General features: G+C 34.6%; 1 protein-coding gene across 7 annotated transcripts in view; it reads right to left on the bottom strand.

Moving 5' to 3' along the window:
* LRRC49 (leucine rich repeat containing 49) overlaps positions 1–19,650 on the bottom strand; it is a 128,990-nt gene that overhangs the window by 84,442 nt on the left and 24,898 nt on the right. For 6 of the 7 annotated variants that reach the window (XM_067752104.1, XM_067752099.1, XM_067752111.1 and 3 more), the window contains one exon: positions 7,720–7,781. In XM_067752104.1, coding sequence (XP_067608205.1) covers positions 7,720–7,781 — 62 coding nt within the window. Of the gene's footprint in view, positions 1–7,719; positions 7,782–7,889; positions 7,980–19,650 lie in introns of those variants that run through there. The other variant, XM_067752138.1, reaches the window with a different exon arrangement.

Raw genomic sequence — 19,650 nt, 5'->3', positions numbered from 1 at the left:
CTCCCTGACAACACCTCTGACTGAAGCCTTTAACCTTTTGTCATGTCACTTCAGTAATTTTCTCTTGACAGTAAATTCTATATTCAACTTAGTAAACTAGAAGATATAAAGCAAATGTATTCTACACACTTTAAAATCCAGCTTAACGCAAAACACTTTTAGATTTTATAACTGTACAAAATACTATAAACATGTACAAGGCATAGAAAGTTGTTGATTTCTAATGCTCATTCATCTACAGAATTTAATAGGATAATCTTACAATTTCAAATCTTACAATTTTACTGTGTGAATAGCAGTAATGCTAGTGCCCTTAAATCAGAAAAAAACCTCCAATGTCTTCAATAATAAATACTGCCACTTGGCAAGAGTACACAGTATCACTGTGTTCATATTCCATCTGCATAGTTACTAGTCTAACAGGAGATCAGCAAACACCTAAAACTCACAGAAATAAAAAGTCATTTTGATTACAAAAATAAAACAAGGGCAGAGGAAATTAACTAATTAAATTAGTGTAGAAAAATTCAAAGCATTTGTATTAGAACGCAATGCATTACAGACTGCACAGTCATCTAACAAACTGAATGTCCTAAAAACAATGAAGAAAATGAAGTTGGTCCATTTTAAACATTTTTATATTTTAGAATAATTTCTACTTTTGATCTCTAAAAGGAAAAGTTGCCTGTAATAACGGCATCAGGTATATAATAGAATTATATAAAAATTATTTTAGTAAAATTTCTATTTTTAAATAAATTAAATTTAGATCAAATAATTACGTCAACTATGAGAATGATAAAACAAATTTATCGTACCTCAAAGTCTACTGTTCTGAAGTAGCAGAAAAAAATCTGTCATTAGTTGTGGAGACATATCTTCTCACCTATTTTCCTTCTGAAAGAATTAAAGAGCTGCAGCTAGGCTTGACCGTCAGCCACTAAAGGACTATGCCTTAGCACAGTCTGGGGGTTTTGCTCATGGTAAAGGAGTAAAACAGCAATGGATTAAAAAAAAAAACAACTATTTTTAGAATCTGCTCTTGTAGGTTCTCTTTACATGAAGGTCATCATATTTAGAAAAATGCAATTAAATGTTTGTCTGAAGGTGAATCACATGTCAGCCATTAGGCAAACACCTCAGGAGAAGCTAAGTAATTAAATGGATACTGATAATGAAATTTCCGCAATAAGTATGTAATTATTTCTCAAATTTAAAGCTCTTAGTAGGCGGTCAGAAAAGATCTGTCAATAGGTGATTTCCTGTGTTTTATTCAGTTAGCAAGAAGATTCCTATACTGTTGGTTACCTGTTAATTTTAGTCACAAAGGAAAAAAAATGAAGGTATTCTAACAGTTTGCTGGATACTAGAACTAAGGAAAATTAATTTCCTTCAAGCCAAAATGACATAGCAACACTGTCCTACATCTCAACTATAGGACTACTTTATGTAACAACCTGAGTTCATAACAAATATCAATACATTCTGAAGGTCAGTGAAATAATTCACTCCTCCAAATATCAACTAGTACTAAAAGACATAACTGCAAGGCAGTTAGACTTTCTCTGACTCGCCTAACATAGGTTCTTTTCTGAATATATAATTCATACAGAATGACTTACCAAGCTGAAGTACAGTTTGAGAAAAATGCAAAGAAAATGACTTCCTGATAAAGGTAAAACCATGAGCCATTTTCAGTAAAATTTTGAAAATTTTGCCCTGTAATAAAGGAAAAGTCACACCCCAAAGCTTGTAGTTCACTGACCTTTAGTTATACTATAATTACTAAAAGAGGTCACTAGACAACGTGTAAAAGCATTCCTTCCTCAAAAAAGAAAATGGAAACCTAGTTTAAAATTCTCCATGACATCATAAAGAGAAAGCAGAGTCCAAATACCATTGTCTTACTAGGGGAAGAAGGATATATGAGAGGTCTACACTGGCAGGAAGGAATACTGTTTAAAATTTCCAGTGCATAGTGGTAAGAAGCAGCAATGATGTTTAGTAAACATCCAGCATCTCATATTGATACAAAAATAAAGAAACAGAAACATATATACATTTTCCTTGTGATGAGAACCCTTAGGATTTACTCTCTTGACAACTTTCATATATAACATACAGCAGTGTTAGATTGTTGTACATTACATCCCTAGTACATATTTATCTCATAACTGGAAGTTTGTACCTTTGACTGCCTTCCTCCAATTCCTCCTCCTTCCACCCCCTGCCTCTGCTAAGCACCAATCTGATCTCTCTTCCGTTGGGTTTGTTTGTCTATTTGTTTTTGAAGTATAAATGACCATATAAATGCTCTACTGCTGCAGATACTGCAGCTCCATATTGCCTGTACCCTGGGACAAACCATATCAACGACCCTACCCTTAATACACCACAGTCTAACAGGAAGGTTTAGTTTCTATAGATTTGTCTCATATCTAGAAGTTCTTGGCAAGATCCTTACTGGCAAATCAGTATATTGATCTGGAAGCCAGAAACAACTACCAAAATAATTTTGACTGCTTAAGCCTTTAAACCTCACACGCCCAGACATTAAGCAGTCCAAAAGCCTTAGTAATGACAAGAAAGAGGGCCCTCCAAAACAAGACCACACAGAAAAATCTTTATATTTGAGGGACTAAATTCCTGTTACAAATTTTCAACTAAGAGCACATACGTGCTAGATGCTAGAGAGACTGTAGTGAGCAAAGCAGACATTCCTCTGCCTTCAGTCAAGTTTACAATCTGGCAGGGAGAATAATTTAAAATGAAGGTACAATTAATTATGAACACTGCAATAGTAGTAGAAATATAGGAAGCTATGAAAGCATGTAGCAAGACCCCACAGTATTTTTTAAACTTTTTAAACCCAATCTATAGTGAGAAATATATCTACAATGTAACCCAGTTCCCAAATATCTACAGTAAAATAATACACACACACACACACACACACACACATGCATGGATACACCCACGTATATTAAAACTGTAACTTTTTCATGAGACAGTGTTCACCCTTACAATGCTTAACAAACTGATATTCTCTATTCTGTTTTTATTTTTCTGGTCTTGAACTAAAATTGACTAATCGACTTTAGGATCCTTGTATGGGTTCTGACTCAAAGTCTGAAAAACACAGACCAACGGTATTTTTAAGTCAGCTGCACGACTTGCTAAAGATACAAATTCCTGAGCCCCATCTAAAACTACTGAATTAGAATCCATGGAAGACGGGTTCCCGAGCATGGCATTTTAGCACGCTCTCCAGATGATCCTTAGGCATATTAAAGTTTGAGAACCCTTGGTGTCATTTAACCTGAGATCTAAAGCATCCACAGGTGTTATTCAGACAGACAGAGGATAGAAAAAATGTTATTGTCAGAAGCCACAGTAGATGCAAAGACTGAGTGGGCAAGGGGGAGCATGATGTTTAAGGAAGTTCGGTAGAACAGGGCAAGTTCATAGGGCACTATGGGAAGACAGTGAGGATGAAGAGGTAGTCATGGTTCATTCTGCCAGCTCCCTCTTCTAGTTAGTTCCATGCCACCTCAAGGATCATACATGAGTATTCATCCTTAAAAAGGAAGGAAATTTTTACACATGCTATAACATGGATGAACTTTGAGGACATCGTGCTAAGTGGCAATGAGCCAGTCACAAAAAGACAAACACTGCATGATTCCACTTATGTGAGGTACCTAGAGTAGTCAAATTCATAGAGACAGAAAGTAGAATGGTGGTTGCCAGGGGCTTGGGGAGGGAGGGATGGAGAATTATTGTTTAATGGGTATTACATTTCAGTTTTGCAAGATGAAAAGAGTTCTGCGCAACAGAAGATTGGCTGCACAAGGATGTAAATGTATTTAACACCACTGCACTGTATACTTTAAAATGGTTAAGATGGTACTTTTATGAGTATTTTACCACAATTCAAAAAAAGAATATATGAGACTAAGAGTCCTGATCTGATACTTGACCTTGGCTAGTATTTGACTCCTTTCCCAATGATACTAACATCCCCTCAGTTCTGGAAGCAACAGTAACCATTCCCTTTTAGGCAAGGAAGGCACTAGAATTATAAATGCATCTTCCTTTGTTTAAAAAAAAAAAAAGCTCATAAAAACTTTCTGCGTTGGAGAATGAAGGAAAAGAGAGACAGGAAAGAAGAATCGATTACAACTTAACCTAGTAATGAAGAGCAGAACTCTGCATTGCCTCTGTGGAAAAGAGATGAAACACCCTGGGTTTTGGCTACAGATCATAAACTACCTCCTGAGGGTAGTACATATTTACCCCTGAAAAATATTTTTGTCTAAAAGCTTTTCCTTGTGAAAGGAAATTTTACATAAAATAGTAATCTTTAAGTTAACAAATATTCTTATTTTGGGGTGCCATAACTCAGTGGTTCCCAAATCTAGCATCAAACTGCACATCAGAATTCTCTGAGAAGCCTTGAAAACATACAGCTCTCTGGCCCCACTCCAAATCTACTGGAGCAGGTTACCCAGCAGTGAACCAAGGACTATGTGTTTTTAAAGCTTCCAAGGATATTTTTATGTGTAGCCTATTTCGGGAAATCACCAAAGTAAGGACAGTTATGAGAATGGCTGCCTGAGCACATGCTCTTACCTTTCTACACCCTCTCAAAATCTCTTTGAAATGACTGAACATAAAAGTATGAAAATATCCTTAGCAATACTAGAAAACCAGGAAGAGTTCCATCAGGAGACCAGAACACTAAGGAATTTCTGGAAGATATAAAGCAGATGGAATCAGTAAAACCTGAAATGAACAGGATCATTGTTAAGTAAATGTTGCCCGCAGAAACTCAGAATATTCCCTAGGATCAGAGGCAGAAAACGTTGCCAGCAGATATGGGTCAGTTGTCCAGTAATTATCGGAGGGTTTGGTAACAATTTGCCAGCCTCTCACCCTCAAAGTAGCTGACTCCTGAATTGTCCCCAGGTTGAAAATGGTGAGGGAAGAAGGGCAGTGGTTTGGGTAAGTGCATCTGGGCCAAGACATAAAAGGAGCACCCATTCCCAGAAGGCAAGTTTCTTGTGGACATTATAAAGCAAAGTCCAACTGGGTGGATATCCTTCCTCCTCCCTCCTATATCCTCTGCAGACAGAGACCTTATAACTTGCATTCACAGTGATATTTCTAACCTATGTTGAGGAAACAATTCATCCGGATTCTCATTTATAAATAAGAACTGCCATCCAAATAAGCGTAGAACAAATGAACAAAAGAAAGACAGCATTTTTGTTTTGTTTAGTTTAAAGAACAAATACAGGCAACAGGGGAAAAAATAAATTTTAGAAATTAAAAAAGAACTTTATCTCATTCATAAAACAAGAATAAGCCATTAGAGAAAAAAATGCAGACTACTTGGAAATTAAGATCATGAGAGCCAAGAAAAACAAAACAAATCAAGCAGACAACAGCACCTCAGAAGAGCTGAATAATGAAATGAACACATCTGAAGAATGAAGTAGATATAACCAATCCTCTTGATTAGCCACAGAATATTTCTCTCAGGGTAATTATTATAAAATGTACTTTGGCAGGTCCCTCCAGCATTCCATGAGCTGGAGGAAGACCTGAGGCTAGTATAGGGGTAGGGGAGCAGAAGGGCAAGCATCTCACTGCAGGTGCCCAGAGGTTGGACCTAGTGAGTCCACTCTGAGCCTTCTGCATCTACGTTGCCCAGGTTGTGCCCTTACCTGGAATGTCCAAATACCCTTCACTTTACTAAAGGTAAAGTGAGCTTTAGAGCTCAGCCCAGGGACCATCTCCTTCTAGGAAGGCTTCCTTTACTTCCCTTCCCCACAGTGATTTACATTTTCTAGTATCTCTGCGTATTACCACAACTAAGTTTAACTCACTGTATTATAATTACCTATTCGTGTCTCTGTCTTCCTCACGCTCTGAGGGATATTTTGACCAGAGGCACTGGTTCTATTCAGATACATAGACGTGGACATGTGTCATTCATTCTCTAAATATATCTTGCATGCCTACTAGCAGAACTAAATGCACTGTTCTAATATCTGCAGGAAAACATGCAAAAATGGTTCTGTCCACCAAGGCCATGGTCAACCTACCATTAAATAGGTACCTATTTATCCCAAGTTGAAGCTCTCTGAATGCAGTAGGGTGCCATCACATTTTGGAACTTTCTGAATTTCCACCAGGTAATAGTTTATGCAAATGGACTTCTAAGAATCCAACAACTTGGTCAAAACCAAAAAGCCCTACTATGTAATCCGGAGAAAGTCCTAAAAGGTACTTTTACCTTTATATACCGCTATTTCTGCTCTTCTTGTATGTTATTCCTGGGTCACTGAACTGTAAAATTAGGCAACTGTATCAAGCCAGGACTATAGCAGGACACTCGGGACATGAGGATACCATAATTATCACTACAGATCATCTACTTTCCCAGCTATCTGAGATATTTATGCCTTAAGTAAAGCTCATGGAAATGTTTTCAAGGCTTGCACTCTCCTCCCAGATCAAATATATTCTCTATACCATCTCCTGGGCCATAGGCATCAACAGGAACAGAGCAGAAAATGTACTTGACCTCAGAAGCAGATCACCTGGAAGCACTAGGGGAGGGTAGAGGGCTAAGCCTATGTAGAAACACAAAGAAAGCAATCAGTAAGAAAATGAAAGCCCTGGAACAGCCTTCAACCTAAACTGAAGAGAATATTAAAAGTTTTTCAGAAAACTTTAGAAGCGTAATAAGAGAATAATTATGGGTATTTCCTTTGAAACAACACCTATATGCAAAATTCAGCATCCAGACTTAATCTCTACCTTTTAGAGATACAGTACAGGGATGTGGGGTTAACATAGGAAACAGAGCAAACAGAAAATGTGCAAAAGCTCAACTGGTTTTTCATAATCAGAAACATAGACCTAGAGCTCAGGAAAAGATGTGCTCTCAACACTTTTATACTTAGTTCTGACCCTCCTATAAAAGTAGGTTCAGAGAACAGTCTTGAAGTGAAACTAAAGAACTGAGGGGCAAAGGGGAAGGAGAAGGAGAGAATTAGGAAAGGGTAGCTACTCCTTCTGCATTGAAAAGTCTGACTGCCCGTCTCAGCTCCAATTCTGAAATCTTCCATATTGACACTGAATGATGTGTCATCACAATAGAAAGGATGATATGCTTCAAATCTTTAGAAAACAAAATTTATACATTTATATATTCTAATATACAGTCTTCTAGCTGCATTAGTTCTCTAAGTAGGGATACCAAGTTAGAAGTTATGGCCTAATATGCAAGTGGCTTAGTGACAAACATAGCCTGCTATGTCAAAATTGCTTAGTAGCTACACAGATTGTAGATGATAATTTATGAAAGAAATTCTAATTCAACTGACTAGTGCAGTTAAGCGTCAAACAAAGGACAGCAAAATATATGTTGAAGTTTCCACGTACATGTTTTACAAAGGAACAACTCTAAAGTATAATTATAAAAAACACATATCATACGAATTTCATCATTTTAGCATCAGAGTCACTAATATACACAAGAGCTTTGTTTTTCCACAAAGAACTTTGTCACAGACAGCCCTATCATTTTCCAACTTAAAATCTTACATGCCAATAAATTACTCCAAGGTATTTACAATCTTAATTTAAAGCACTAGAACCCACACAATCAAGTTATTAATAAATGACAAGTTGGGAGTTTCCACTTACGTAGATATATTGTTGAAGCTGAGAAACAGACGTTGGAGGCAGGGCAAATTATCCACATCTCTCTAGAAGGAAACAGAAAGTAAAAATTTACCAGCTGAAAGAAGAAAAATATTAAAAAATGTCTTCTTGCTCAGCTGTTGAAATATATAGTCATTTCTATTTACTGCAACCTTGCTAGACCACTGATTTCTACTGGAGATGGAGCTCCATTCTTCTACACTGCAGATTAAATGGGAGGGTTTCAGTACATCCGCAGAACAAGCTGCACCACTCACAAGGTAAAAAGCACTGAAGAGAACAGAGGGAGATGCTGCTGCTGCTAGCCTCTTCGAGCATGCTTTTGGGAAAGGAGCCAAAATGCTACTTCAGCATTTCAACTGTAGCACAAATACAATATGACCAAACATTTGTTAAACCTCACTCCTAAAAAGAAGCTACTCAAATGCTTTAAATTTTAAGTTTATGCAACCAGCTTTCCAAACAGTACTGAGAATTTCAAAGCTACTTACCTCTCTATTCTCAAACCCACAGAAATATACCACTCAGTTACAAGTGAACCAGTACACTGACAATTCCCCTGTAACACTAAAAGTAGATCATAATAAGTGACAACGGAGGGCATCGTTAAGGACAAATTCCAATCTAAGCAAGAATCAGAGACTCTTACAATTGGAAATCTATGCTGTTCTGTTTAGGTGCAGCACCCCTGAGCAAAACACTGCTGTTTAAACATAGTTACCTTTAGCAAATATTGAAATATTTGGGCCCAAATGATTTTTTACTAATTTTAGTAAGCGAAAAGACACAAACCTTCTGAAAAGTATGACATATTCTGGAATACCAGAATCTTGAGAGGAAGCTTAGTAATTACCTATATTATTCACATAAGAAAAAGTAAACAGTTGAGGTTGTCACAGGGGCAGCGTGGAAGGAAGGACAAGATTCCAGTCATCCTGACTTCCAATGCTCTGCTCTTTAAAATACTACACATAGTGCTACTTTCATATTAAATGTTTTTCATTTTTAAGGGCAATATTGTTTAAAATAATTCCTAGTTATATGAGATTGAATGATGCTAATAAAAGTATGTACATTTTAAATATTATTGTGACCAATATTTAAACCCAATCAAAACTTGTTTTACTGTTTGTGCATAAGTCATCATCTTTTTTCCTCCCTCCTTTTCTTCCTCCCTTTTAAAACTACCATTATTTCCAAGACCCAATAAAAATTCAGGCAATTCATTAAAATTACAGACAAGATCAGCTTTTCCATAAACAGTTCATTTATTTATTTTTAAAAGCTTGTTATACCAAGAAACCATAAAAGTGATAGAATTGTGGCAGAGCCACGTCTCACTGATTTTTGAGAGGACGTAGGAGAAATGAATCTGGCTTAAGACATTCTCCCACATAGCTTCCCTTGTGTACCATTCTTCAACCTTCTCTCAACCCCTTAGACCCTAATCCATGTAAAAGAAATACAACTACCAGTGATCAAAACACTGGCTATGTATACCGTTCACTTGGCATTACCATTCTCAGGCCCACCCCTGAAAAGCCTGTTCCACAGATGTGAGTTAGTGATTTTGAGAGTTTTTCAACCATGGTCAAAGAATAAGTCTTCAGAAAACAGTAAGACAATCAAATTTGCCTCACTGGGTGATAGGCTCTATATATTGGCAAACTTCTTGAATCATCTCCACCAGCTACCTCTCTCTGATATTCCCAGAATAAGAGTAGAGTGGGCGAGGGGAGGAGAGCTGGATTACCTCTTTTTGTTCCAGGGCCCTAATTTCCAAAGGAAAGGGTAGCTTGCTTCCTATCTGGTCTCTAGAAGTTTAGAGTCACAGCCAGATTGAAAGCCTTCTCTGTTTGAGGAATCCCTCTTCTCCTAAATTCTTTCTGGAAACTACGTGAGATATTTCTGGGCATAAACATTGTTTGCTGACATCTAACTGGTTGAAACTGAGAAGCAGTAGTCGGAATCTCCTTTGAATCAAGGCACCTTAAAAAAAAATACACTTGTCTCTTTGAGCCCCAGCCTACCACCTTCAAAGACTACAGACACACAGATGCCTTTCAAGACATAATATTTTTGCTATTAAAATATAAACTCAAATTACATCAGGTATAAATTGTGAGAAAAGGGTTTTTAAGTTTATTTGATTATAGTGTTTTGTACTTATCTTCATTTAAGAAACAAAATTTTACCATAAGTTTTTATCAAATTTTCAAAATTATTAACTCTCATTACCTGATACAGCTATAAAAAATATTCACAAGTTGAAAAACTAAAAATCAGAATTCAACTACACATACCCCAAAACCAGTTTAGTAGATAGCCTCTCCAGAACTTTAAAAAGCAAAATAATTACCCACAGTAATTTTTGTTGTTCCAAATTTCATTCCTATAAGAAAACTGTAACTAATTTTTCTAGCAATTCTAAGATATTTTGTAGAATTTCTAGCATTACAATAGACAAAAAGAAAACATCCTATTGATCGTATCAATTATCTATGCATGAGTTATTTACAGAAAAAAAAAAAAGATTGCTGAAAGCTACTAGAAGATGGTTGCTCTAATATGAGAGTAAACCAAAGATGTAGAAACATAAGATCCAGAAATTTGATTCACTACTGGAGGGAGGCAAGAGAAATCCAAGGAAGTCATCTCCATAGAAGGCCTAAGGGCAAACAGCCTACATTAGAGACAGAGGACGGAGGGCTCCAGAAGGGGTATCTTTGAAGAGAGAAAATGAAACATAGATTACCTGAGATCTTTGCCAATACAGAGAAGAATTTTAGAGTTCTCTTGGGAAGTTTGGACATTAATTAATGGTACTTCAATAGAACCTTCAATTAATGGGAGAAGTGAGACAGTTATTAATGCCAGAGAAAACAAAAATGTAACATAATAGTCCAATATTCACTTTGAAAAGCTCATCTTGCTGTGCCAGACAATCCTAATCTATTATATCATAGATTCATCAATCTGAAGCCACTGCACTGAAAGACCCACCTTAAACCAGACCCCCAAGAAATCTCAAAAATAAATATCTTGCCTTAGCCCTTAAAGACATGACTAAGACTATGTCAGGGAAATGTGCTCTTCTTGCCAATAAGTAATAATCTCAGTTTTTCTTTATCAGCAGGTTATTCTGGTGCCACTTTGGGGAAGCCAGCACTCAATAATCTGCTTATCAAAAATATATATAATTATTTTGGAATAATTGGGAAAGGAGGAATAAGGGGTTAAAGATAATTTAAGAAAGCTAAATCCTCATAACTGAGAAAAAGTCAGCACATTTATTTCACTGTCAAGTGTCAAACACTACCAGAAATTCTTTTCTGGAGGTAACTATTTCACAGGCAGTGAAACTATTACAAAGAGGCAATAACATACCTAAGATAAGAAAAAGAAGATGAAATAAAGTATTTATATATAGGGGAATATTTATAGCTCCTCTGTTAACCTTCTCTTAGTGTCAAATTTATTATATTTAACAAAACACGATTCCAGAATCACATTCAAAATATGTTTTAAAGTAAGACTCAAAACCATTTTATATATTTAAAAAATATAATCCTTTAAAAATACCTTAAAAATTACTTACTACAAGATTATGAGAGGATTATAATTCTTTATTTTTCAAAAGAATAATGACCTGCTGTTTTAGAAACATGCTTGTCCTACTCAACTCAGAGAGTTTTACATATTCCTAAACTTCACAAAAGAACTAAATGATTCAACAATCTGACTATGTGTAGAACATCTATTACTGGAGCTATTTTTAGAGCAGCCTCCTGCAGAGGAATAAGGAAGAAGAAGGATGAAGAGATAGAGGCTTTGGCACGCATCAAGGAGCACAAAGATGACTATAATAAAATCACGGCTACTCTCATTTTGTTATCTATTCTGTTATACAAAAAAGTCAGAGTTAAAATATGTATGGGTAATTATTTTAATTTTGAGAAGTAAAAACAGATTTATTAACAAAGCACTGAATAAGTTTGAAAAAAAACAAAGAAAAAAGTATTCTTTTCTATAAAAAGCTTTATAAAATTAATTCCAAAATAACTACTTGCTATAGCCATCACTTTGTAACACAGACACATATTATATGAGGAATAATGTGTAAACCGTCATATCAACAACTCATCACACTTTTATTTGCCATGGAAAAAGTCCGTTATCTGCCTCTATTATCCAAAGGCATTAATATGTGTACCTGCTTTTTATACTTATTTACTACTCATTACATGACAATAGATATCAGTCAATCTAGGTGCAAGCTACTCTTTCAGGCTGATTTTCTTCTATACACTGTTTTAATTCCCCCCAAATAAAAAGGAACTAAAAACCAGATTAATAAACACGCACTGATGCTCTGACTAAGAGATTTCTAGTCTTTATAATCTAAGAGAGCTAGATATAACAGCTATGAGGAAAAATAGAAAACGTCTCAATTTCACAATCATAGGCCTTTCCACATCTGAATTTTTAGTTCAAATTTACATCACATGCATGATCTAACAAGACTCCTCATAAAAAGGGTCCCCAGCATTCTTGCCCCCACCACTCCTGGCGAAACTCACTGGAAAGACACAAACTCAATTCAGATTTTACAGCATTTGGACGATCCCAAATGAGCAAGTTATGGGAAAAAATTACTGTGAGCAAGAGTAAGCATAAATTTTAGGCAACAAATGTAGAATTACCAAAAACTTAAGAAAATATAATAACTTGATAAAGACTATGGAATACCTATGTTTAAAATTATTAGAGAAATAAAATGAATCAAAACATGAGGAAAAAAAGATGCTATAAATAAAGGTATCTGGGCGTTTTTTTTTTTTTTTTTAATCCATGCAGAACTTCTAGAAACAAAAAATTATGGTCATTATTAAAAACTCATGGATGGACTGAAAATCAGATTAGACAAAACTGAGGAGAAAGTTAGTGAACTGAAAGATAGCATTAAAGAAGTAAAAATCATGCAGAAATGTAGCAGAGAAAAATAAGAATGACGGAAATTTTAAGAAACAAAACTAGAACAGGAAGGTCCATACCATGTCTAGCAGGTGTGTAAGAAGTAGAAAAAGAGAAAGTGGGAGAAGGCAATATTTGAAAATATAAAGGCTCAGAATGTTCCCATAATTAGTGAAAGAAATGAATCTGCAGATTCATAAAACACAAATATTAGGTATGGTAATAAAATTATCGTATTTAATCAAATCTAAGATACCATCTCACAATTATTTTATGTAACACCCGGTGAAAATAAACTTATGATTAACCAATAATAAAATATCACTTTGAATTTTTATTTCATTATTACTGAAAGAGCTCTTTTAGATTTACTTAACCATACTTTTAACCAAATATCATTCTTATTCACACATAAAATCTAAGCAAATTAAATTCATTAAATTAATGATCTCCCCAAATATCTCCATGTATTATAAAGCTAGAGTTATTAAACAGTATAGTCTTGGCATAATGGTAGACAAATAGATGTAACAGAATAGAAGGTTCAGAAAAAGACTCATTTGATTATAACTCAATTTTGAAAAAGAAACCAATTTAATTCAATGGGGAAAGCAAGGTCTTTTGAATAAAAGGCAATGGAGCAAACAGACATCCCTATTTGGGAAAAATGAATCATGACCTCTACATCTCACACCATACACAAAATTTAATTAAAGGTGGATGACAGACATAAAATGAAGGTAAAACTATAAGCCTTCTGGAAAAAAACAGAGGAGAACATATTTATGATATTGGGATAAGCAAAGACTTTCTAGACAAGACAAAAAAGGCACTAATGATAAAAGAAAACAAATTGATAAATTGTATGTCACTAAAATTTAAAGCTTTTACATATCAAAAACATTGTTAAGAAAGCAAAAAGGAAGCCATGCAGAAAATACATTCAATACATATATAAAACAAAGGACTGAATCTAGAATAAAGATCCACCACACTCAAGGATAAAAAGATAACCCATTTTCTTTAAATGGGCAAAAGACTTGAACTGATACTTCACAAAGGGATATGCCAGGATGGCCAATAAGTAATTGGAGAGACGCTCAGTAGCATTAGTCACTAAGTAACTGCAAATTAAAACTACAATGAAAATCATAGTATCACTAAACTTATAAAGACTGTCAATGTCAAATGTTGGCAAGGATGTGGAGCAATTAGAATTCTCACTTATTGCTGGTGGGAGTGTAAAATGGTATAATCACTTTATAAAACTGTTTAGCAGTTTCTAATAAATTTAGACACCCAGCTACCTCATGGCTCAGTAATGATACACCTACATATTTATGTAACAGAAATAAGAGTATATGTCCACCAAAGTAAATATATAAATAAAAGACCACAAGAATATTCATAGCAGCTTTATTTGTTAGAGCCAAAAATTGGAAATACCGGGGCTTCCCTGGTGGCGCAGTTGTTGGGAGTCCGCCTGCCGATGCAGGGTACACAGGTTCGTGCCCCGGTCCCAGAAGATCCCACATGCCTTGGAGCGGCTGGGCCCGTGAGCCATGGCCGCTGAGCCTGTGCATCCGGAGCCTGTGCGCCGCAACGGGAAAAGCCACAACAATGAGAGGACTGCGTACCGCAAAAAAAAAAAAAAAAAAAAAAACCAAACTGAATGCAATGTATGATCTTGGATTTTCTTTTGCTATAAAGGATACTACTGAGATAATTGGGAAAATCTGAATGGGAACTATAGATCTGATATTAGTATCAGATCAATGTTAATTTCTTGATTTTGATAATATGGTTATGTAAAAGAATTCCTTGTTTTTAGGAAATACACACTAAAGTATATGAAAATAAAGAAGCATTATGTCTACAACTTTTAAATGGTTCAGAATAAATATATATATATATATTTTATACATATATAAGTATAAAATATATACATAGAGAGAGAGATTGGTAGCTATAAAGAGAAGGGAAGAAAGAGAATGATCAAGAGAGGATAAAGCAAATGTACTAAAATGTTATCATTTAAGGACTCTGAGTGAAGGGTACTGGGAATTCTTTATACTATTGCTGCAGCAGTTTCTGAAATTATGTCAAAATTTTAAATTTTAAAAAGGTTAAGGGATCAAAATCATATACCAGGAAAAAAACCACCAAAAGAAAGCTGATATTAACATTAGACTAAATAAATGTTAAGGCAAGAAGTATTGTTAGCTTCATGATATATACTACATACTTAGAACGGTGCTTGGCATGTAGCCCACGCTGATAAAATACTTACAAAATGAAGGAGTTAGTAATAAAGGCAGTTAATACATAATTATAAAAGAAACAATCTACCAGGAAGATACATCAATTTAAATCTTGTAAGCACCTAGAAACATAGCTTTCAATACTGACCACGTACTAGGCAAATATACTAAGTATTGACTATAAATAGTAACTGCACACTAGGCAATAAAGCAAACCTTAACACAAACCAATTACATATAATCAACATTCACTGGCCACAATGCAATTAAATTAGAAAAGAATGACAAAAAAAGAGTAATAAATCCATACATATCAAAAAGTTTAAATACACTTTTAAATATGCACTTGGATCAAATAAATAATGGAACTTAGAAAATATTTAGAACTAAATAATAATAAAAATACTAAATTTCAAAACTTCTTTGAAGAAGCTGAAGTGGCAGTTAGAGGGAAATTTATAGCCTTATATGCTTACATCAAAAAATAAAAAAGACTGAAAACCAATGTATCAAATACCTAACACAAAACTTTAGAGAGAAAAATTTTTAAATAGAGGAACTAAGAAAGATAAGAACAAAAGTCAAAAAAATAATATTTTTAAAAGCTGTAAGAGGGGTTCAAGAAAGCTAAAAGCTGGTTCTTTGAAACTACTAGTAAGATAAACTTCAGACAATACTGATCAAGAAAAAAGAAAGTATAAATAAGCATTATTAGAAGTCACAAGAGGAACAAGACTATAGATAGAGCAGTCAAAAAATAAAATAAGAATTTAGATGAAAGGAAACTACAACGTATCAAAACTGATGTCCACTATTACACTGAGTCAACGGTTTAAAACCATGCAGACTATTTTACAAGAAAAATTCTACCAAAATACTCAAGGAACAGATCATCTTTATCTCATATAAGCTGAGATTTATACCAAACAGGAAATCAAAATAGGGAATCACAGAATATTAAAACAGGAAGCACTCTTCAACTTATTTTATGAGGTCAGTATGACCTTGATAGCAGAAAAGAACAATAAAAAGAAATTACAGGCCAATATCATTTATTAACATAGTTGTGAATATTGTGAATCAAATATTAGCAAACAAAAAAGGAATGTGTATGCTATATAGCCCATAACATACATAACAACCCAAAATGCTAGAATGACTTATCATTACAAAAATCTTGTAATATAATTTTCAAAATTAAGATTAAAGAAGAATCCATATGATCAGTCTAAGGATTGTAGAAAAATTATTGAATAAAATCCAACAACCATTCATAATATAAACTCTAAGCAAACTAAAAATAGAGGACAATTTCTTCAGACTGATAAATGGCAGTTAGCAAACATAGACAGTGACGCATTTCCTTTAAAATCAGGAATAAGGCAAGGATGACCACTTTTGTTTCTTTATTCAACTTTGTACTAAAGGTTAAATCAAACTTCAGTCTAGCTCAATCAAATAAGTAGAAACAAAATATATAATGATTAAAGAAAAACTACCATTGTTCAAAAAAAATTATAATTGTCTAACCAGAAAATCTAAGGTAATCTACAGACACATTATTAGAATTGTTAAGTGTCTGAGCAAGGTTTCTGGATTTAAGGTCAATGAACCAACTGTGGTTCCATATACTAATAACAGTAAGAAATCTATTTCTGACCAAAAAAATTTACAATGACAACAAAAAAGTATAAGATATATGGAAGATATCTAACAAAAAACAAATAAGTGTTCTATGGAGAAAAGCATAAAAATCATCAGATGAGACATATGAATTGAGAAATGTGCTCTAGTCATACTATGCCATTCATATTAATATACCATGTTCACATTATGATATTGAGCCTGCAATGTCATAAAAACGTCAGCTGTCTTCAATTTAAAAGATAGTCCAATCAAACAGACCAGTAGGGTTATTCGTGAAACTTAACATGCTATTTTCAGAGTGTATACAGAAAAAGAAAAGACCAAGATAATTTTTTTTTAAAGGAAGGAAGGCTGGGAAAGGAAGGAAAGGGAAAGGAAGATTGGGGACCTCATTCTACTAGCTCTTAGAACATAAGAGAAAGTTATAGTTATTACGACAGTGTTATATTGGAACATGGATAGAGACCAAATAAACAGACCAGAGAGGCCAGGCACAGACCCATGCATGTGTGGATATTTAATTTGCTAAATTAAGATACTGCCAAGGGGAGCGGGAAGAACAAAAATAATTCACTTTTCAATAAAACGTGCTGGGACAATTGGTAATCCATGAGAAAATTTTAAAAAAAGAAATTGGATTTCAACTGCACATCACAAGCAAAAGTGAATTCCAAATAGATGAAACACCTCTATGTGAAGAATAACTTTAAAACTCTTGTTAGACAACACAGAAAAATACCTTTATGTCCTCAGCCCATAAGAAAGGATTTTTCAAACAAAAAGAAGAAACAATAAAGGAAACTATTGATGATTTTTACTTCTGTTTCTCAAAAGACAGCAGAAACAAAAGAAATACTACAGATCAATATGAAAAAGAAGAAAAAAGTTATTACAGTGGGCAAAGGATAAGGCTATTTGCAGAAGAGGCAATCTCAATATCAAAAATGAAAAAAAGATGAAAGGCATTCAATCTCATTGGAAATTAAAATTAAAATCTCAATATAATATATACAATTTTATAGTTACAAGACTGGCAGAAATGAAAAGGTCTGACAACATCAAGTGTCACTAAGGTTGTGAGGTTAAAGGAACCCTCGGGTAATGCTGATGGGAATGTAATTTGGTACAACCACTTTGAGAAAAACGTGGTGCTAGCTGATAAAATGAAATGATGTGCATAATCCTGGCACCCAGCAATGCTTCTCCAAAGTATCCACCACTGAGCATTATTTTTCACATGCAGGTTGCAACTAATTTTTCATTCGTCAAGAAATCAATTCAGTAGATTGAGACTAACTTTTTGTGAGACCAACATTTTTTAATGAGATAGAATAGACTAGGATATACCAGAATGGATTGCAGTAAGGGTAGGTATAGTCATGAAATGCTTGTTTCCATTATTTATAATGTACTCATATAAATATATATTTAATTACTGGGTTTCAATGTAAATTTTATTTACTACCATAGATTATGGGTAAAAAATGTCTGAAAGACACTGTCCTGGAGAAATTGTTATAATTATGCACAAAAAAGATGTACAAAAATGTTATTTCTTCTTAACAACAAAAAATTAGAAATAATATTAATGTCCATAAAGAGAAGAATAAATATTTAGTTACAATCACACAGTGGGATACTATATACCAATGGAAATTAGTGAACTGGAGCTACAGGTATCAACATAGATAAATCTCAAAGCATAATAAAAGTAACTTACAGAAGATATGTACAGTTTGATGATATCATTTACAGAACACTTAAAAGCATGCAAAATAATGATTTCATTGTTTAGGGGTATATATATGGGATTGTTTAGGGATATATACAGGAAAAGGAAAAAGACATGCATAGGAATAAACACCAAATTCATAACTGTGGTTACCTCTGCAAAGGAGGGAGGGAATGTGTTGGAGGAGGGTTACATAGTAGGCCTCAAATATATTTAAAAGGTTTTTATTTATTAAGTTCATTGGTGGACATACAAATGTTTGTAATACTATTTCCTATTCTTTGGGAATGTCTGAAATGTTTCATAGTTTTTTAAAAGGGAAAGATACCATATAAACTTAAAAGACATTTGGCTAGAAATTTATAAAGTTTACAAGAAAAAGATCAGTGAATTTAATACAATAAACAATGACTTTTCTATATAGAAAATACCAGTGAAGAAGGTTTCTGATAAGATGGTAAAGTAGATAATGCCTTTGTTTCATCTCCTTCCCAAGATTCAATGGGCGAAACAAACATAAAATACACAAAATGAGTGAAAGCATGGACATGATTTAAACAAGAGAGCTATTAATAGATCAATATTTTTGATGAATTTCAGGAAGGTGGAAAGCAGATAGGATCTTATTGGAGATAACCCTGAACAGAGAAAACTGCGGCTCAGAACTGGCAGGAGAGATGCTGCACTGCAAATGCAGCGATTCCTTCCAAAAGAATGCCATCTTCCACGCTCAGAGTCAGTACATACAAAGAACAGGCATGGACTATGGGTAACTGTGGCTAATCAAGTAGATGTGTTATTAAAGATGTCTACTCAACAGCCATTCCTTGAACACCAGCAAACCCACCCCACCCCCAGCCCACTCCCACCCCTGCCATGCACACACGCATTGGGTAAAGAGCAGCTCGCTGAAGAAAACCTCAGCTAAAGCCTCAGGATCTGTTCTCTAACAAACAGTATCAAGGAAGGATGGACAGCATGGGTATTTTATCTATGGAGATTGTTAATAACTGCTACAGTAGAACCAGAGGGGGAAAAGGAATGGCAATTTCAGCTGGCACAAAACTTACTGAAGTCCTTCTTACCCACACCCACACACATACACAAAGTAGTTTTTCTTATTTTGGCATTACACAGTGAGGCTGCCTATTCTCTTCCACTCACGCTAAAGGGAGGTCTGCCAATGTGTGGGATTCAACAGCTTACACAAATCTAGTGATCATTCTAGGGAGAGATTTTATGGTTAAAAAGACCTATTCAGCTGCACAGGAGAGCCAGCCACTCCTTAACATAGTCCTT

The sequence above is a fragment of the Pseudorca crassidens genome, chromosome 1, assembly GCF_039906515.1.
Source record: "Pseudorca crassidens isolate mPseCra1 chromosome 1, mPseCra1.hap1, whole genome shotgun sequence".
Classification (NCBI taxonomy): Eukaryota; Metazoa; Chordata; class Mammalia; order Artiodactyla; family Delphinidae; genus Pseudorca; species Pseudorca crassidens.
Note: the sequence above shows the minus strand (reverse complement) of the source record. Positions and strands in the feature narration are given on the sequence as shown.